This window comes from Falco naumanni, chromosome 1 (assembly GCF_017639655.2).
Source record: "Falco naumanni isolate bFalNau1 chromosome 1, bFalNau1.pat, whole genome shotgun sequence".
In the NCBI taxonomy this organism is placed as follows: Eukaryota; Metazoa; Chordata; class Aves; order Falconiformes; family Falconidae; genus Falco; species Falco naumanni.
The window spans coordinates 48,496,674-48,518,751 of NC_054054.1; the positions used below are offsets into that span (position 1 = coordinate 48,496,674).

Sequence of the window (22,078 nt, forward strand, 5' to 3'; positions counted from 1 at the left end):
CGTCTCTTACCCCATGGAGAGCATGAGTGAGTGAGCTCTTCAGTCTAGTAAACAGCTGCATGGTATTACAGTGATGCATACCACATATTCCTTAGCTTCCAAATGCTTGTGCACTGAATCTGTTCCAACACATGACTGAGATGTGTAATTTCTAGTAGTGAATTTCTCAGCTTTCTCGAGAAAGCAGAAAAATGTAATTGCTGACTTTTATGTATGCTTTAAAAACATAACTTAGTTAAGCCTTACCTATTAATTCATCTTATCTGATGTCTTTTGCAAGGACCCCCAGCCTTCTTCCTTCCCTTACAGTCTAATTCTACCTAGCGAAACAAGAAAGAAAATGTTTCTTGTGAGAGTCAATCAGCAATTATGGTGATCATGTGAATAACAGAATTCACAAAGAAATATTGTATGCATGTGTTTTTTTTGCATCCACTGTTTGCACTAGCTGTTTAAAGGCTATCACATTTGTTTTTGGGATTTCCAAATGTGTGATAGTTCTTTGCAGAAATTAATCTTTGAGTTAAGCAGCCAGCTTGTGTGCATGCATTTACTTTTTTCTTTCCATTAAAGCAGGGGTCCTCAAACTACGGCCTGTGGGCTGGATATGCCCCCCCCCCCAGGGTCCTCAATCCGGCCCCCAGTATTTACAACCCCCCCCCACCGGGGGCTGGGGGGGGGAAACCAAGCAGCCGCAGATGACTGCCTGCCACTGCATCCGCGCGCCGGCCCCCTGGTTAAAGAGTTTGAGGACCCCTGCATTAAAGTCAAAGGCTTGTAGAGCCTCTTAGGAGTTTAAGACTCTTCACAATGGTAAAAGAACAAAGCAGCCCAGATGTACTGTTCATGTACAGAAATATTTGAGGAATCCTCTGTTCCTGAATGGCAACATGGATGTGTAGGATTCTGCTGAATTACCAAGCCACATAGTATATCACTGTGCCTGAGATATGATTGTCCTCTGTTATGTTGTCTCTATCCTGCTTACATATTGTCCATGGGATGGGAAGGTCACGTGTTCAGAGTCCAGCAAAGCCTTGTGCTGCCCTGCTCTGTCAAGAAAGGTGTGGCTTCTGGCATCAGTGCGATTCATGGGGGAAGAGTCATACCATCTAAGATTAGGCAAACAGATTACCCTAGGTTCTCTTTGCTCTGTGGGGCGAGGAGAAGGCAGCTCAAAGGAAGAGCTGAATTTCAAATCATTCCTGAATAGATACTTAGCACCCAGCTTCTTCTAGTACAGTGTTCTCAGACTCTTTGGCATCTCCTGGGGAGGGGAAATGGGACAAGACTCTGAGTGAGTCACCACCAGAAACTTGCAGACCTGTCAGACTGTGTGATTAGTGTTGTAATCTCCTAGATGGTCTTTGATCCTGAAGCCAGGGTGTGTGTATGTGCCATGAGGAAATGTGGGACAAACTTGTTTTTAAAAACAGTAATAGAAAACAATACCATAGAAATGTAGAGTTAAGTAGGCTTTTCTGGTTTAAGTTTCATAAGCTGGTGTGTGGTCATTTTTTTCAGTTGCTTAAACATAGCTTCATGTTTTAATATTTGTCTAGCCCTAGTCTCAATATATTTGAGACCTTCTACTCCAGAAATGATTGGCAAGCCAGACCTTAAGTATAAATTTTGGCTTGTACTAGCAAGTGAATTCTAATTCCAGTTGAATTTATAGCAGTTCACCAAATGAAATAAACTGTACCAGGAAGAGGATTTATGAAGAAGTTTTGATCAGTGAGGTCTGAAGAGGAACAAATGTGGTGGAGTGACGAATCAAGTTACGAAGCTGCTGCTAACAATGTTGTCTTGACTAGATTTAAGCAGAGCAGGCAGAGACTTAGGTTTGACATAAATTGAGAATGAGAGAAGAGTGTGGACCAGAATATGCTTTTCCTGGAGTGGTTGGTTTACTACTTGCTGGCTAGACCTAATTTACTAAAACAGTTAATCTGGTTTGTGGTCCACTCTTTATTACCCCTTTTGTTTGAATCCCATAGCCCTTTGTCAAGCAGTCAGAAGTGTATCCATTGCTTAAGTAAATGTGAATATCCTCTTGGATATGGCAGGGAGTATGTATAGAAAGGGATGGGAATGCAGGTGTTCTGGTAAAGACTATTTTTGCTGCTTTGAATAAAACTGGCAAATATATGTGTAACTCAGAATTGGCTAGAGACATGCAGAAGTCAATTTTGTCCAGTTTAGGGGCCCAGGTCTCTAAACTACTGCAGGTCTAAGGTTTGGTACTGGTTTTCTAGTGCGCATGGCTCTGGTGAACTGGCAGCACTTCTTAAGACCTATACACTAATTTAATTTCCTTTTGTGTCTGGTTATTGTATTCTTTTTCCTGAAGTCACTAGTTACTGGGGTGGTCTTTTGCCTGGTGTTTTAAGATTTTTTTTTTTTTTTTTTTTTTTTTTTCTGTTCTAAGTAATATTTGGACTGAGAATTCTCAAATAAAATGTTCTGTGGAGCACTTCTAGTCTTATGTGTTGTCCATGTAGCCATATATCATGCAGCTCAGAACTTGTTTATTTAGTGATTCTCATTCTAATTTTGCTTGGGGCTATTCTTAATGAATGGAAAGCAAAATATCAGAATAGAGCAAAGGGTAAAGATCTGATGACAACCTGTGGAGTTGTGTTACATTCTGTTAATAATAGACACATAGGACTTAGTCTAGGAAAATGTATACTATAATCCAGCAATATAACCAAATCCTAATTCATTGGGATATAAAAAGCTGCTCTTGCTTAAAATTACATAAAAGTAGAATGAACTTGGTTCATTTAGATGAAGACACTTTAAGTATCCCTGACACTTGCATAGCTAAGTTTTGTTCTAAAAAATGTTAGGGGTAAATAAGATTAAAATACCCAGACAACTATTGAGAATACGGCTTGTATTTTGCATTGCTCAAAGTGCCTGAATCTCAGAGAATTAGTATAAATGATTAGGTAGTTGTTGAGTTTATGTGTAAGGTTGTGATATAGTGTGTGTGTGCTGACCTGAATTCTTTCTTTTTATTTCTTTTCTCTGAAGAACGTGTCTTGTTGATATCTTTTCATGGCTTGCAATTAATACTCTTTTGGTTGCTATATTATAAATAGCTTCAGCTAAATATATTTCTAAAGTATCCAGGTGAACAATGCATATTTATGTTGTGCTTTCTTGCAGGGGCTGGTGTGTTTTTCCTTTCTTGTGCTGAAGGAGAGCAGATCAGCTTTCTCTTCGACTGTATCGTCCGTGGCATCTCCCCGACAAAAGGCCCTTTTGGTTTGCGTCCAGTTCTACCAGGTTAATATAGGAAGTATAGAGTAACCAAGCAAAGTAGGAACTTGCCATGTCTAGCACTTATTGCTGTGATTGTAAGAACAGCTTGCAGACACTAAGGGTGTAGAAAGTGCAAAGTTTTTTTCATGCTGAAATGTCACAGTACAGATTTATCAGTTGAATGTACCGTGTTTCCCCCTGCTGCTCTAGCTCATTCATATTTCTGGTGATACTGCTAACTTTAGCCTTCTCTCATTTAACAGTACTAAAATATGGCAATTTGAATTGAAAGGAACCCTAATCATTAGTTTTAAACTTACACAGTTCAACTTGGATCCATGTCTGCATTACTATTTTAATAGCTTAATGGAAAACTAGCTTCTGGGACATTTTGAGTTCATCCAAATCACTTAGAACTAGGTCTTGCCAACCTTAGAAAACTCTATCAGATTCCACGTCATAATTCAGTTTTGCAGCTTGGGCTTCTTTTCTGATGTGCAAGGATTAAATTCCTTTTCCTATTTCATGGTAAGCACTGCATGCGCTGTAATGTTCAGAGAAGAAATTAGATGGCATCCTACTAAGATCTGTTACCTTTTGACTTTAGCAGAAAGAAAAACTGAGTCAGAATGATTGTCAAACAGGGCAAGAGTGTGGAAGTGAGGCTGCAGAAAAGTATCTGTGTATTGGCAGTGGGATATAGTGGGAATAGTCTGCAAGAATGGTGAAGGATGGGAAATAGAGTTTCTATTTAAGTGCTAAGCAGTTAATAGGTGTTTGACAGAGTTTTATTGCTGCTATAAGATTAAGATAATTGTAGAAAGGAAATGTGATGGAAAAGATTAGATCTGGATGTGAAACTTGTGAAAATAAATTATGATGTTAGTTAAGGTAAATGCAGCAGACACAAGGCTCAGTTCATCTTTTCTTTCCCATAGTTATAAGACTGAAATAAATAAAATAATCAAGCAGAATAGTGGGAAATAAAACCTCATTCTGCTTATATGATGGTCTGTGTTTGCATTCAAACTAAGTGTAAAAAAAAAAGTAAACAATGAAAAAGCCAACAGAAACTCAAAAAACAGTGTCAACTTAAAGCTTTGCTATTGAATGCATATTTTTCTGCATATCTAAAACATTATACATATACAAGTCCTAAATCTTGCATTTAACAAAAATTTCTGTCCAGAAAAATTAAGCCTACTAGCAACTGTTCTGTTGTCTTTTTTTTATTATTACTATTTTTTTAACTTTAATTTTAGATGGCACATTCTTTGAAAAATCTTTTTTTAGAGGCATATAGAAGTAAATCTGCTTTTGCATCTTCGTTACCATCTCTGGCATTTGTGGGTTGTTATACCCTCCTTCAAGAGCTCTGACCTCACTGATGTGTAGAAAGTGGCTGTGGAGTATCTTGGGGATGATTTGGTATTGTTTTTGTAAGGGAAGACCTCTTTTCTGAGATCTTTTAATATTTTTTTTCCTGTGCTTGATGGGCTTGCTGATAAAATGAGGTGAAGATGTACTCAGCCATTTTATTTCACCTTGTTTCCCTAGACAGGAGCAGTGTCTGTAGGGAACTGTGCTCATACTCTTGCAGACTGCTCTGCAGCTCATTTTTCATGCTATTTTGACCCCTTTGACTTATATTTCCCTGTATGTTTACCCTTTTCTCTTCCAGTTTGTTGTCACCCCCTATGTACATGTCCCTTCATAGAACATTTTTATGTTTTATGTTCTTCATTTATTATCCTATGCAGAAGCTTGCACAGACCTGTTTAAGGCACGTACACATGTACAATACTAGTGATTCATGCATAAATGAATTTTCTGTATCAGGTATGCTGTTACACAGAATGTACTGTATTGCTTGAAAAGGTCAAGCCTTTACCAGCTGTAAAGTGTATCTGGTAAGAGTACTGAAATTCACTCAACCTTTTGAAAGGCTTAGTTATTAAATAGATTAATCATCTGCACACCTCAGGTAACTAGATCAAAAGCTCCAGACTGGGGATTCTACCTAGAAACATCTAGTCACTGTTACTCATATTTAATGCAATGCAGAATTCTACGCAGCCTCAATTGTGCTTTATATATGCAATGTTCTGCTTCTGTGTAATTTAAAATCATTTATAGGAAGCAGCCTTCTCTCCAGTTTGCTACTCAAATTTGGCTTCTTGCTGTTGCCTGTACTTTTCCAACTTAAATATGCTTGAATAACTCTTTAGTATTTTCAAGAAAGGAAAATACACCAAGGGGAGCTGTACAGAGAAAAGAATGTAATGTGGTGAAAAAATGTCACATTGACAGTATTCTTGGATAACAGCACCCACAGCACAAATAGAATCCAGCGATGTTATGCTGTCAACATCTGCTTGGTCTGTTTTTGGAAAAAGGGTAATGAATGAAGCCAGTGGTTTCAGGTACAAACAGCTCAACCATATGGTTAAGTGGAGTGCTGAAATATTTAAGTGGTAGCATGAAATTAACAGGAAATGGTAGAGACTGGTTTGAAGAGGACGGAAAAACAACTAGTTTTCTTACTTCCCGTAGTGACTCTTTAAAAAATGTAAAATGCCCGGTGTCCAAAAGGAGCCTGTAAACTGCACATGCAAGGGATATTTGCTCAAGTACTCAATATTCACATCTTTTTTTCAGGATTGTGGTTTTAAAAAAATATACCTGACTTCCTTAAAAGTTTGGATATATGATTACTGTATGTATTTTATTATGTCATCTATAAAATATGTAGTGAAAATGCTGTGCAATGGAAGCATAAACTTGAGTGACCATTGCAAGGTATAATCTCTGGTCTAATCTCTTATAGTTGACCCGCTTTGAGCAGCGGGTTAGACTACAGAAGTCCTGAGATCCCTTCCAATCTGAATTATTCTGTGACTTTTTAGGAATAGATGTCAAATGAATATGAATATTCTCATGATAAAAATAATTCTAGTATATGTATATCTGAAATAAAATGGAAAAAGACAATAACATTAGATGGTTTGCAGTCTATTACTGTGTGGTACTTACTTTGGGAGTCCATTAATTATGCAAAATTGTACCAAAATACTCATTGGTAGCTCCATTAGTAGAATGGAGGTTTTGATTTGTTAAAAGCTGCAGGATCAGGTCTCAGATTTAGGACATACGACACTGAGTGGGAATGCAAAGGTAGTGTAGGTATCTATTTTTTTTCATGAGGTATATGTAGCATTTTAAATAAAGGACTTGAATGAGTGACAGAACGGCTTCTTTTCCTCAGCTACTAGTTGGAAAATAATTGCTGTAACTGACTACTTGCATAGTCTTTTCCACCCCCGCCCTTGAAAAGATATTTAGAAAACAGATCAAAGAATTTTATATTCTTGTCTTGACAGAAGTCTAAGTATTGACAACTAGTAACGGGTCACTGATTGCATGGTTTGTAATCTATACTGAATTTGCATGCATGTTATTTGAGAAATGTTTGTTTATCATGTGTGCTTTGAATTCCTTCTTTTTACTAGCAAAATTCATCTTGAATGCCAAACTTGAACATGGCAAAGGCCAATAGCTGATCGGTGGTGTCTTTGATCAGTGGGCAGATCAGTACTCTCTAAATCTGGCTAAGGCTACAGGACAGTCTAGTCCTGCAAGCTTGAAAGACCCAAAGTGTAATGTTCATAGTCTTGATGCTCTCTTTTAATTTTGGAAGCTTTTTCAGACTGCTTTGTGACTGATGAAAGTGTGCAGTGCTGCTTGCTGAGGATCTATCTGATGCTCTTTCTTTTTATTGAAGCTTGATACACCTTTGGCCATTGCAAGACAGCTCTGTGGCTGCCTTCTGCAGTATCTGTACCAAGTGGATCCTCCTCAAACTTTTAGGACATCTTTTCATTCCTCCAGACATCTTACAAGGTGTGGAGATGTTAGCATGAAGGTGAGGGTCCAGGCCTGATTTGCAAATGTGCCTATAGTTACAGGAAGAAAGAAAGGAGAGATGTTCAGCCTAACTTACCTAACTTTGTTTAATGAAGTTATTAACCAATGCTGCATTTTAAAGATGCATATAATTAAGCATATCTTAGGTAGCTGCTGGCTTAACTTGATACAAAACACTTTTCTTGACAGGTGCTTACTGAACAAACCTAGAGATCTGAGTTACTGTGACACTTTATTTGTATGTTACCGAAGTATTCAAAATCTCCCACAATGAGCAGCTGATGTGGCTTAAATGCATATCCACCAATGTAATATAAAAATAAAATCTCCATCAGAGGCATTTTTAGTCCAGCCAGATTTCATGTAATCCTTCCCTTTTGCTCCAAAGCAGTGTTAAGAAGTTTTCAGTGACTGCCTTGCACAAAAGATTTCTCTTCATAGCAAGGGATCCATTGTTGTTTGGAAAATGATAAAACAATTCCGTAATTGAAGGACCTGGGTGAATGCCTAGATTCCGTGGGAGTAAATCAAACAAGTAGCAGTAAATCATATTTGTTAGGAGTTTGGGAAATGAAGGTGCTAATTGCTCTGAGAGTTGGAGATACTGATGGATGTTGCGTGGACTGTAGTTGTCTGAACTTCCTTGGACAGCTGCCTTGGTACTAGTCATGTTGCTTCTGTCCTCCTGAGTTAGTAATACCGCAAATTACTACACAGTTATTTAGAGGCTTTGTATTGTGCATGCTCAAGGTATAGGATCATGCCGACAAATCCAACTTTACTGTTGAAAACCCTTTGTTTTTATCATTTTTTAGGCCATATTTCTACAGTCATATGACAGGAAGTCATAGGTTAAGCCCTCCAGTAAGGACTGGTCTCTGTAAGGTGGCTGCCAATGACTTCAGTCCTTAGTCTGATCTTGTAGCAAAACCTGATTAGTGCATGGTAGTCTGTAACCAAACATACTGGTATAAGAATCTGCTGCTTCTGGGGCATAGTATTGTGTGTGTTTTCCATAGAAGTCTTGCTTATTAGCAGAGAAGATTAAGGGCAAACCAAAGATTTCAGTAAGATTGATGGACAGTTATTTTTAAGCCTAAGACTTAAAGTTTATATATGTTTGGCAAGTTTTGAAGCTGTTTCTGTAGATATTTCCTAGTACTTGCTGAGAAAGGGTTCTAATCAATCTTCCACAAAATGCCAATGAGAGGTCCCAGCACATAACTATGAACCCAGTTTTATACATATCTCTTGTACACAGGCATTCCTTAAGGGGAAGTTTAAGTAAAAAATTGTCAATCCTGTGTCTAGAGATTTCATGTTGTTGCGTGAAACCTGTTGTGTTCTGTAGCTGTGTAGCTGATAGGGAATTTGGCTTCTAGAAGCAACAGAACATGTGAAATGCAAACGTGAACTTTCCTCCTGCCTCCCAATCTTGTATTCTATTACAGGCCATTTTTGCAAGATCAGTTGTTTGACCAGTTTGTTGTTTTTTTTAAATTATATCTTTTGCTGTCTGTAAGAGGGATATTAGTTACTAAAAACCTAATAGTTCTGGATTTGCCCTAGTAACAGTCTGAAAATCTGTATTTATGAAGTAATCATATTCAGAGGAAAGTGGGAAGTCTCTTTCCTACAGGTAGTTCTTTGCTCTGGGAAGGGTTAGTGTCTGTCACATCTTGGTTTGACTAATTTGCTCATCTGTTAGGCCAACTTTGTATGCAAAGTGCTTGTAGAACATCTTTGATGAACCTTTTTGGGCATAAGGGCATTTAACTACATACAGCAGAGTAACTGGAGCAGAGGACATTAAAAAATAGATTCACGCAGCAGCCTGTAACACTATGTGCTACTGAGCAGATCGTTGCACAGACCTGTCTGGGTTGCACCATAGATGCTGGTGGCCAAATTTTGTGTTTCTTTTGGCAGAGGTCCATATGGAAGCATTGGGGGTTTTGTCTAAGTTACACAGGTTTGAACAAGTCGGTGCTTAATATGAGTTATATTGCATCAGAAATAGGAATGGAGACCTAACAAAATAATCCATACCAAACAGCCCTCTTTTCTGTTCCTAAGCTGGGGGGGTGTCAGACACTGACACCAAGCACTGAGCACTGTTTGAGCTGGGAGACACAGAGGTCACAGACTTGTCCCTGTTAGAACATCTTTGCCTTCCAATATATGCTGTTATAGAAGGAATGTGTGTTTCTGGCTTGTTCCACTAATCTTATCCAGATCCAGTTTGCAGACTGCTAGAAGGAAACCCCCTCCACATGGGAAAGAAGGTTCAGCATTGTCATTTCTGTTCCTGTGATGCGCTTGGACCTGTCCAGGGCAGATCAGAAAGTTAATATGGTTAGGAGAGATGAAGCAGCTGGTTTCTCAGGTAGTTAATAACGTAGGGACTCCTGTGGAGCTTCAGCTCACCTGGTAATGCTCCTTCCCCTGGTGTGAGCTTGCTTTGACTGCTGTCTTGACAACATCAAAACCAAGTCTTTTAAAACTGGGATGAAAACGAAACTTTTCTTTCATCATTTCAACTGTTTTTTATCTTACTAACTCAACCACAGCAATATATAGCCCTTTTCATCGTTTCCCCCCCCCTGATTAAATTATTCAATAATTACATGTTTTTGTGGTGTGCTACTACTACTTGGTTGATGAGATATACAAGAACAGCAGTTTTGAGGAAGCTAATCTGTTTTATCTGTCATTAATTACCTTCCCTATGTAATTAATACAAGCTACTGAAACTTCTGATGAGGAACAAGTTAGCAGACCATATCCTTTGCAACTGCTGGGCATGACACACTTGTCAGTGCTGTTTGAAAACACCTGTAAGATTTCTCTTGGGGTAATGGTTATGATTACTTGCAACATCTGGTTTTATTGTTGTGCCTGGCTGGAAAAAAAAATGGTTTAGAGGAAACTGGCCTGTTTTACTGATGAAAGTTCTTCCACATTCTGTATAACTCCTGGTATTTCTCCTTTTATTGGAGTAGAATGAGCCTTCTTCTGTGAAGTAATTTCAGCTGGAATGGCAAACTGACTAAAATGTATGGGCAAAATCCCTGACAGTACATTTTAGTAGTGTTTTTTATAATTTTAACTTGTCTTGTATTAAACATGAAGACAGAGAGCCACCAGGTTGCTTATTTTATCTCTGACTTCTGAACATGAAGCTTGAAAGTAATGTCTTTGTAAATAGGTGATCTGGATTGCAAGGTGTAAGGTAGTTTTATCACTATGACTCTGAGTTTATGATGTAGATTTGTAAATTTGTAGCATAAAAAGTTTGGTCTTTCTTGATGATAAAATTCCCAATAAGTTCAGTGAAGTCAGGACACGTTTTACTGGTCACATTACTTTTCAACTGCTCTAGACCTACAACGTGCTAATTATCTTTGTAACTATTGCCTTTGGCGCTGTGCTTTTCAGGGTTCTGTCCCTGGTGGTAACGCTTACAGACACTGGATATAATCTCTGAAAGTCTTTGAAGCTTAAAACTATAACTTACGTAGCATTTCTCTAGGATGTGCTTGAAGGCAGATTGTCCCATACATTTTCCAATCAGTGTTTTCCCTTCCTGTAGTAGTAGATCAAACAGGAACATAAGAATATCTAACAAAATAATGTGGGTTTTTTCTTTCCTTCTTTTTATATATTTTCCATGCTGCTTCTTTGTTATTTATTTTGTATTTCTTTTCAAAGATCCAAGTACAAATCCAGCCTATTCAGAAGAAAGATTGGCTCATGAAGCTTTGCAGTTAGAAAAGCGCTTGAGCTTGCTGTCCCATACAAGTCGCCAGGGCAGTGGAGGTAAGAAATTTAGTTAAGTAAAATTAATGGTGTTCCTTCCTTTCCAGGCTTTAGAAATAAGCACATGTAGATAATTATAAGATGGTGAACTTAAAAGAAAAATAATAGAGAAATGGTCAAGATATTTGATTTGGCTGCTGTTGCTTGTGGGGCAGTTCTTTAACAGTATTGTCTGAAGTCCATTGATGTAGACTGGAGTTTTTCAACTGACCAGTGCAAGTTTTGGGTCAAACATTGTTAATGCAGGAAGATCCTTTGGTATGCTGAGTCCTACTGAATTTTTGCATGTGCTACTTCAAAAGAACTGGCTGCATCAGGTTCGGTATCTGCTTATGTACTTCACTCCAGCCCGTGAGATGGACTAACTTGTATAGTTCACCCATCAGGCTTACAGCACATTTTTGTAATAAAACCTAGAACTCCTCTGCTTTGGTTCTATTATTCTTGTTAATATTCTTGCTCTTTGTGGTACTATCTATGCATGTCCCTTCTGGAGTTATGTATCAAAGTAGCATTGCTCTCTAGCACTGGAGTGTAAAAGGACCTCTGCCCTGAACTGCCATTTGAATTGTTTAGTAGCAGAAGTTATGTCCTCAAAACATGCGCCTTGCTTTTGACTCTAAAGCCTAAAAATGCCCCTGTGGAGATCCTCAGGAGCTTAATTATGTGCTTCTGTATGTCCATGGCTACTTTAGTCTTGACACTGCTGAGTAATGTGGTTTGTGACTAAATTCTGCTGAGACTTCCTGAGGTTTTTCTTAGTTAGTATATAACTATTGGACTTGACTGGAGTGATGGAAAACAAATGAGACTTGATGGGGAAGCGTGCATGTTTGCTTTATCCACTGTGGTTAGAAAACGTGGGCCAACTTCATATACATGCTCTGCTTGAGATTACTTGAATGTATGCCCTTATTCTCCTAAGAATGTTACAATCCTCAGAGAATGAGGAATCCTAGGTTTTCATATTGTTTGGGTTTTGCATATGAAAATTAAATATTTGTGTTTATGGGAAATATTATAACAACAAGATTGTCCCTGTAGGTTTGGTCAGAGAACATTTGCCTGAATCTGGAGATGTAGGTTCTGCCACTGTCTTGGAGAACATGTAGTTCTACAGGGAGGATTTTCCTTCCAGAGTTTTGAAGTGCCTGAAATAGTTGTCTAAGAGAAGTGATTTCAAATAAATTCAACAATCTTATTTTTGAAATAAAAAAGGTGGTTTTGTAAGCAGAAGAACTTTTATTTAACAAGTATATTTCTTCTGGGAATGCTGCTGAGAACTACACATATTTTTATAATTTGTGCCTTCTGTCTAGACAGCTGTATAATTTAATCTCAGGAGTTGCTCAGGGATCATGAGCCAGTGTCATGCAGTGGGGCACTGGGGAAAAAGAAAGAATTAGATTTCACAGAATAAACATAGCTATTTTGTGATAGTATGTATCAAGAATTACTCCATGAAGAGCAGGAGAATTGTTCTAAAATTTTCCCTCAACAACTGAGAATAGAAATAGCTTAGTAACATCAGAAGCTCAGGTGACAATTTGCAGTGGACCCTTCCCCTTTCTACCCCATCTGGCAACTTAATGTCCATGGTTTAAAATTAATTAAATCAATGAAAATTAATACCTACAAAATTATGCTGCTGTCAACCTTTGTTTTCACATTGGTTTTATTAAGAAGGAAGGAAATATTATTGTGGACTGTGTGTCACTACAAGAATGTGGGTTTGTTTGCTTGTTTGTTTTTGTGCATTTGTTTGTCTGACATTTGTGTTTGTCCTTATGGCCTTTCATGCCAATGTTTGATTTTTTTCTTCCATATTCTGTCTTGATAGCAGTAGTTACCTGTAAAAGTGTCCTTCTTGCAAGTATCGGTGAGAAAAAAAAATTCTTGCAATAGATGCATAAATGAATTGTGGAAGATCTTTTTGTATGTAGTTATGTAAACATTTTTATAATAGTAGTGTTCTCATTTTTTTGTTACAGTGATGTGTGGTTGCATTTTGGTATGGATATTATGCAGAAGTGCAAAAGAGCTGAGGAGAGAACAGGACAGTCTTAAGTTTGATTTTTATTTTTGTGGTCTCTACACATTCACTTTGGTGTCGTTCAAAGAAGATGTAGATAGAGAAAAAAGTACAAATAGGTTAATAATTTGTTTGATTCAGATCAAATTAAAACATGGAAATGTTTTATGTGGCTTTGGGTTACAATAACAAGGTTTTCTTCAGAGCATCCTCAGCTATCTTGAGCATGGGACTTTCTGAATATTCCCTGTAATATAAGATAAAAGTATCTAAAATAAAACAAATGAACTGTATGGAAGTAAAATGTCATTGAAAAGGGGAGAACTTAGTGCATAAACTCTAAAAGTTTAGCCCTGAATGCATTATGTTCCACAGCGTGGTAGGGTTATGGCAAGGTAACATACTATTAGCATTTAATTTTTCCTGTGCGGAATATAAATTATTGCAGGAATTCTGGCTTTCTGACAGATGTTCCCCTTACAAAAAGCAGGTGGTATCTCAGGGTCCTTTCTGTTTGTACATACTTGCCATGCTTCAGTCTGTGTTTTAAACATAGGTTGATGTGTTTTCTTTTCTAGGAGATGATAGAAGTCTTTCAAGCTCATCTTCAGATACCAGCCACTCGGATGTTAGTGTTGGGAGCAGACTGACAATTTGGCCTGAACAGTCTTCAGCCAGCACTTCTCAAGAGAGTCATGGACTGGCAGCAGCAAAGGGCATTCATCTTGGGGAAGAAAAGACCCTTCCAGAAGGGGCACGTGGCACCACTAAACTGCCTCCAAAGCCCCTCCGATCAAGACAGCTACAGGAAATAGGTCGTCAGAGTTCTTCCGACAGTGGAATAGCTACTGGTAGTCACTCTTCTTACTCTGGAAGCTTCTCTTCCTATGCTGGCAGCTTGGACATTTGCCATGGTGATGAGTTTGGATCATTGCTAAGCTTGCCATTGAACTTTCCTTCGGATCAGAATTTATGTACTTGTCCTCACAGTGAGCTCCAGAGAGGTGTGGGATCAGAGTATCAGGTTCCCAGCTCTCTAAGACATGTTTATGATATACCCAGGAGTTTGTTACAGGCAGCTGCTAAAGATGTGCAACCAAAGAGTGCAGATTCCACGCTACCCAAGGACCAGGCCCTGTCACCTCAAGGTGCTAGTGACCCAAAACTGCGACTACCACACTTGGAAGCATGGAGGGTACCCGAGCGCAGCCAGGACAGAGGGAGGCCTTCATCCTTACTCACAGAAAGCAGCAAGGACTCAAGTGATGAGACATATGTGGATTTTGTTTCAAGGTGGTCAGACACAAAACCACAAGGACAGGTGTCAGACTCCAAAAGTAGTGAGTTGTCACCACCTAGGGGGCCCTCAGCTGACCCCTGTGATACATGTAGCCCCCACCCTGGGATGACAAGAGCTCTTTTTTCAGCTTGTCCAATCTGTGGTGGACTAAAGGTAAATACCTAACACTGAGCAGATGCTAACAAGCCTTACTTAATATAGCATGATTAATTTGAAATGGCTAAAGTTGCAGGTTATAAGTACTACTGTTTCCTTTATAATTTGAACAGGTAATAACTTCTGTGTTGTTTATGCTTAAGCTGAGAGGCTTAGCACACGGTTCCTCAAAATGTGTGCCTGATCAGGAAAACACTGAACAATATAGGCCGTCAATCATTACTTGTAAATTGGCCAATTTTGGCTTTGGATATATGTGGGTGGCTTACAGTGACAGAGCTAGAAGCTTTACAGGCACTGAGAGGGCTGAATTTGTCATATAGTTGTAATCTAGCATGAAGGACATCGATCTGTCTTACTGCTGGTATTTTAAAAGAAGGAAGAAGGGAGGTCAAATAGTGTGTACTTCTCTTAAGGTGACCACAGTGCATATTTTTATTTTAATGATGTTTTTCTTTTCTTTACCATTGTAGTTTGAGTATGTCTTGCACAAGAAGCCAGATTAGCAAAGTTTCTCACTGGGGCAAGAGAAGATAGTCAAGTCAGCATGGCAATCCATAGCAGATTAACTAATGCAGTATTATGACTGGCCAATGACAGATACTTTAGAGGAGGTATACAATAACTCTTAGTGGTCTACTACCAGAACACCATATTTGCAGGAAAAATTATTTTTTATCAGCAGTCATGTAAAGACTTAAAACTGAAAGTATGGAGATTCATACGCTTTTCTGAACACGTTTGCCAGTATCTGTTACTATGATTTTGATATTCTCATAAATTCTTTTTGAACTCTGCTGAATTCTTAGCTTTTTATAGGAGTAAGATATATACATTAATTGTACATTGCATGAAGAAAATGTATCTGTTTTTATCCATTCTGGAGAGGAATTTTTTTTGTGAATGTGTTTGCTAAACTTAGATGGTAAAGCTGCTTGTGTTGGTGAGCTGTTGAAAGGCTGGAAAAGTTAAGAGGGAGTGCTCAAATTACGGAATGTGTGAAGTAGGGATTCAGCAAGAGAGACTTTTGTTTGAGGAATTAAATACTGCCATTGAAGTGTGTGCATTTTAATTGAGCGTGTGAGATTACATAAATCACTGCTACGAAAAGGGTTCAAGTGTACAGTAAGTTACAAAAAAAAAAATTAGAAGGTTATAAACTCGAGGGATTATTTTCTTCTCATGAGGTGTTTCATGCATTTGCATCATTGACTGCCTTCACCTTCACATCTAAAACTAGAAAATGCTGTCTGCCTGAGGCGCTTGTATAGCCTCCATAACAGCACCGGAGATGTTACTTTGTCATGTACTTGCAGCATTTAGGAGGTAGGGAGACACTGATGTGACAGGCCTCATAAGGTTGTGTCTACATTGATCATTAGGACCAGTGTTCTTCCATGACCATCCTTGCCAGCCATCTGTACCAAAGGCCCTCACTCGAACTTTAGCCTAAATCTGAAAACTTGGCTGGATGCGGAAGGCTGAGATTTAGCCTCCCACTTCTGTTCTTTCTGCAGCACAGGCAGCAGGGTGCACAGCAGTGTATCTGCTGCTGGCTTCCTGCTGACTATAGTTAGAAAGGAGTTAGGAAAAATGCACAAGACTGATTCCTAGGAGGGCTCTCCTCTGGGATCAGAAAGCTCCAAGATGGCTTTGTTTTAAGCAGTGAGGAAATAATTAGTTAAGGTACAGTTAGTTAGCTTATGTGGTCTAAATGTTTCTGGGTGATCTGAATTGTCAGTTCAGACATGAATTTATCAAAGTTTACCCTAGGTATTTGTTGCAGACAGGAAGCTGAAAGTGAGTATTCTGTTGTGTATCTTCAAAGCCATTAAAGGCTAAATTATGTCACTTTTTTAACTGCCGGTTGACTCCAGCAACACACACACCCAAATCTTTTATTGCAAAATGTTATCAGGTTTCATGGTGTTTCTAGTTGCCTTAATAATATAGTTGGAAGGAATTCCAGGAACTGTAAATATTTAAACAAATTTAGTGAGAGAAACACTGGTGCAATCCTCTTAATAACTCTGTTTTAGCATGAGATATGCACATCTGTTTCTTATCCTTCCCCACCTGCACCCCCTGCCATTTGTAAGCAGTTGGGAAGGAAGTCTTATTAAATGGAATGATTCATGGGTTTATTTTTACTTTTGAAAGAAAAAATAACCTTTTGATACATCGTCCTGAACTGTCAAAGATGAGTTACTTTAGATGGACACCATTTTTTGGCCTTTCTCATAATGAATACAGTGAAAGCACAAATTCATATGCTGTAACTAAAAAATAATTTGTATTCCTTGTGCTCTGAGCAGAATACATTTAAGATGCAGTTAAGGCCAGGAGGAGCTGATTTATGGATTAATGAAGACATCAGATTTTCATGTTTATTCCAATTCCAGTTCAAAATGCTTTAGCATGCCAGTGTTTGGAGTTCCTTTTCAATTTCAAGTTAACCTGTTAGTTAAATTGTGTTGATGGTTTTTAAATGCCTACTAATTAAACTGAGTGAGTGACCTGAGTAGAGGAAAGTCTACAGCAATAATAAAGGGTGTAAGCATTGGGGTTTTTTCTGCCTTGTATGTAAACTTTGGCAAATTGAGGTTAGATTTGGGCATGTTGTCTGTGTGTGTTGGAGTTCAGCATGTGAAGAGCTGGAGACAGATGGCAGGATGAAGACATGCATATGTGGAAAGCATGGTGGCATTTGTGATTGGGATTGACTTGGTTAAGAACCTGCTCCGCTAATGACAAGGATGGTGATGAACGTAGGGAGAACATACCCTGGGGAAGTGCCAAGGTTCAAACAGAAAATAGGGCAAGGAAGCCTTTCTGTTTCACTCTGGATGAAGAATAGAACCAGCCTGAAGAAAGTTACTAAAAATTGCTTCTCTTATTTCTCTATTGTATTTCATATTAGACACTGGGGATTAATAAGCAAGCATGCAGGGTGTTTTGCTTTCTGTTGTATGTTATTGTAGTGTGCTCAAGATGTCTTCCTTTACAAACTTCACAAGGTGTGCCTTTGCTATGTAATTTTTTGCCTAGGTGATTTCAGTCTTATGGATGATTGCAGAGATGAATCCATTGTGTATTCTCAGTATATTTTAAGCTCAGAATGTTGGATTGTTACAGGATTTCTGAGTAAGCTGTAGAGCTATATTATTAGACTTGCTACGTTTTCAACTACTTAGCTGATACTAATTTGATGAATAGACTTTCACTGTATGCTTGTTGCTCTGTAACTTCATTTGATGCTATAGTTTGAGAAATTATGTCAAACTTTTTTATAGGGTGTCTTTTTTTTTTTTTTACACCACCATTGTTTGTAAATTTTCATAGAAGTCTGAAAAATAAAATTATTTTCCAACTGGTTTTGTCCTTTTCCATCTCACAAGTACTGGCTTTAGTTTTGCTTTGCTTTTTATCCCCTGACCTTCATCTTCTTGCAAGTTGAATTAATATGGAATGATTAGGGCTGTCTCTTTCACACTACTTGGTGTTATACTCAAATCACTGTTGACAGCTTGAAATATCTATTAGTAGGAATGACTTTTATGTATGTTTAGCCCACCGTAAATTCATATTTATGGCAGTGGGAGGTATTATGTATGTAGAAATACAGTCTTGGTTACTGCTTTGGTAGTTACCTTGCTATGATAGAGGAGGAAAGAAAGTGTCAGTTTTTGTGTGACTGTTATCATCAATCCTGTATTGGTATTCAGACACTCACTTTAGCTGATCATTTAAAATACCAAAACCTCCCTGGAGACATAGGTCCCAAATTCGGAGCCAGTCTATGCAAATCCTTTGTGACGTATTTGTGTAGTTCCTACTACTGCACTAACTGTATGCCTCAAACTTTGAATCTCCTGGATTATCTGTAGTAAGCAGAAATACAGGAATGCTGTAGTCACAATGTACAAAAGAGTTTAGGGGTTTTGTCAGGTAGCAGGATCCACACTGCCGAGTGAAGAACCCTTCCTAGGGTTCCAAGGATGCTTCCCTACAAAATATAGGGAGATCTGGTACCTGCCTTGGGGGGATGTGGATGTTGGTTCAAGTGGGGAGTTGTTTTGATTGGCTGATAGCAACTTTACCTCATTTAGTCTGTTCTGTAGGAACTGCTTTATTTTGTGTTACAGCTTTAAAGGAAGGCATGTGCATGTCTGTACTGTGATCCTTGAGCAGGGACTTTACTCAGTATATTTAGTCATGCAGCACCATGTCTTGCAGGGCTTGTTAATTACACACAGCCTTTTATGAGTACACAGTCTCTGGGTAGATCTAGAGCTACTATGATTATCTGTGTTTCCACTGCGCGTTGTAGACCAGGGAAAGACTAAGCTAAGAGAGAAGCAAGGCTCATGCGTCCTTAGAGAAGGGGCTCGGACTCTAAAAAACATAGTGCACTGAGGTCTGTTTTGTGGTCTTGCCTCGACTGGTTTAACTAAGGTCATGAACAGCCTGTTACTGGGTTGGGAATATAGCCTTGGCCTTCCAAATCCTGTACCAAACCCTTAATCCTGGGTTTAGCTGGTTTGTCTCCTTTCATTGTAGATGCTGCTTTTGAAAGTGGTAAAAGAGAGGGCCTATAAGGTGTAAATTTGTGTAGCGAGATTCGAGAAATAGCTGCAGACTACATTGTCACAGCATAGGAACATGTTTATTCATAATTACACACCTTTTACAGCTCTTTTAAAAGACTGATTTTTTACTTTTTTTTTTTTTTTTTTTTTTTTTTTACAGTATTGATGTTTGATGCTGTAACATTTTATGCGTCTTCCTACCTTCAGAAAAGCTACAGGTTGTCTGAATCCTCAGTTGAGAAGGACACATTTGTTATCTTCTACAGTGTTGGTTCTACTTGTACTTCTGCTCTCATCTCAGAGCTCCGGGCAGTTAGGCAACACACACTGTCAAAACTGTAACAGGAACAGTTGGCACCTCAGAGGAATCTGGTAGTCAGTTGTCAGTATTATTGACCTGAATGACAGAGTGTTTGTGAAGCTCTTGTATGCTTTGATGACCATTGATTTTGGGTATTACTGGCTTTTGGCATGAATTAGAAATCTTGCATTTGTGCTCTCTTCTTTTAAGATTTAATTCCAATTGTTGTTCTTTCAGTCCTGACTGTGATACATTAACCTGCAGTGAGATGGATCTTCCATAACATGTATCACCGCTAAATGAGGTGACTGCACCGGACAATGATTTGGCAATCTGGCATTTTACTTACATTACAGTTATTGTAAAAGGCTCTGACATTTTTACAATAAAGTAGTGTTATTTTGGGGGCTTTTCACAGTTTCAAAGACATCTTTAAAAACACCAATTTCCCCACAACATCATTCTGAAAGAGAAGAAATCTATGACCATTGCTGTCCTTGACAATGAAACGCAGTCATTTCTGGAGGTGGTTGTGCTGACAAAAGCACACAGCACTGTGCAAGTCAATGATTGGAGCAAAAATGTGTTCTCCAGTTGAAACTGGTAGACGGAAGGGGCATAAAACAGATGGCTATAGTGTCTGGGTTAGAGCTTGATTTGTTTTGTTTTCTTTTTTGTAGTTTTGGCCAGGACCCCAAGTCTATCACAGAGTTAACTCCCATCCTCTTACTAAGGTGCTGTTGGGTCTGCTTATGCACTGTGTTGAAGTGTTGTTTATCAGCAGTTCACAGGCAAATAGAAGATATGTTTTTTTCTTCTCAGTGTACCACTGTTATTTTATACAATATTATAATGCTTCTTGGCAATAGGCTTCACTCCCAAGTAATCAAGAAGAGACCCAGCTCCCTTTCCCTTTGCTGTTGCTGGTAGGGGCTCATATAAGTGACCCAGCTCTTCCAAAGCTTTGCTTGGAGGAGGTCACTTAATGGGTATGACTTTGGATTTGAGATGTCATACTAAAATACAAGACATACTGATCCTACCAGAACTGTGCAGATCTGACTTGCTTTTGGCCCTGTGGGAGGCTGCCTTACCTCCTACCTAAAAAGTAATACTGAAGATGCTCTCCATCTATCATGAAAGAATCCCTGCCAGGATTTGCACTAGGAATAAAGGTTCTCACCTGGATTCAGAATAATAAGAATTAAGCTCTCAGCATTTCTTGGGATCAGGCACTAAGAACAGATAGCCTGTGGTCTCTAATGGGAAAACTGCCTGCCGCAGAAGCACTGGTAAGTGAAATGATACTAATAATGTCAAGAGAAGAGAGTGTCTTTCCTACCTGAGGGAATGTAGACAACATAGGTCAGCAGAATTCGTTCTTCTGTACTAAATAGAAGTGTTGCTGGATCGCTTTTCTGTCAGAGAGCCAGTGAAGATATTGATAAACTGTGCTGTTGACCTTTTATACCCACCAGAGTGAACAAATGGGAAAAACTATTTCCTCCCCTAAATATAATCAAGCTGGATAATACCTTTTATTATTACTACAACTGATAGCTACTTCTTCCTCTGTTGGGAGCAATAGCTTTTCTGAAGAGAGAGAAAGAAATATTTTAAAGGAGGAGGAGTCTGATAATAAAAGCTGGAAAAAATTACTCCCTTTGGAATGTAGGGTTTGTGGTGGTTTTGTTTTTGATCCAGTTGTAAAGAGACTCATCAGATTGTTTGGAATGGGGCCAAAATGGGAAAATGGAAGGCTTTTTTTCTGTCTGTCTTTTTTTCTAAATAGAAATCCATTTTTTCTGGAAGAATTCTACAGAATTCTGTAAAGTTTTACCACACTTTCTATCTTCATTTTATAAAACGGAGAAAAGTAGAATTCACCTGCAGAGGAAGAAACCCCGAGAAGACATTAGGAAGGCATGGATTACATTGAGCTGAACTCAGAGGCAAGCAAATAATTCCAGTGACAGCCCTGGATTAAGATTCCTAGGCTTTATTCCCATGTGGTTAATCTCCTTCTGCAAAATCATAAACAGTTACTTTAAAAAAACCTCAATTCCTGGACTTGCATTTCTGCAAAATGCTTGTAGTGTCTACCACCATTATATTTTTAAGATCATGGATTCAAGCAGACCATGCAGAAAATATTCTGTTTTAACAGTCGCTGATATCGAAGTAATTCTGTGGCTCAGAAGGAATTGGCAAGTGTCAGTAGGATAGCAATCATTTGGATGGGGTGTCTGGAGGGTTGACAGCTCACTGCGAGTGGATGAGAGGACTGAAAATAGATGTTCAGTAGTTCCAACAAAATTACACAAACTGTGCTTAAACTTGTCCACAACCCGTGACAAGACATATAAATGGAGTTAGTTTTGGTAGTTCAAGATGCTCAGTATTCTTATTACTTCAAGATATCTATGGAAATACTTTCAGTCTGGCTAGTAGCCCACATAGATTTGCAATCAGATTAGGTCCTTAAGGTATTAGTTGTGTAGAGGTTGTGATGTAGGCAAATTCCTGTTTCCAGTATAACTGTGCAACCCTATACCAAGTTGTGTTACTTTGTTTGTAAAAAGCAAATATTTTTTCTTAATATTGGCCTAGTAAAGTTTGATAGTACGGTAACATCTTCATACAGGTAATGCGATTTTGGCATTTGTTAGCAAGAAAATGGCAAG

The 22,078-nt window shown here is 38.5% G+C and overlaps 1 protein-coding gene across 3 annotated transcripts in view; it reads left to right on the plus strand.

Annotated features, from left to right (window-relative positions):
- Positions 1-22,078, plus strand: part of DOK7 (docking protein 7) — a 79,834-nt gene that overhangs the window by 15,347 nt on the left and 42,409 nt on the right. For 2 of the 3 annotated variants that reach the window (XM_040593058.1, XM_040593068.1), the window contains exons 5-7: positions 3,178-3,297; positions 10,909-11,016; positions 13,627-14,501. In XM_040593058.1, the coding sequence (XP_040448992.1) occupies positions 3,178-3,297; positions 10,909-11,016; positions 13,627-14,501 (1,103 nt within the window). The remainder of the gene's footprint in view (positions 1-3,177; positions 3,298-10,908; positions 11,017-13,626; positions 14,502-22,078) is intronic. The other variant, XM_040593078.1, reaches the window with a different exon arrangement.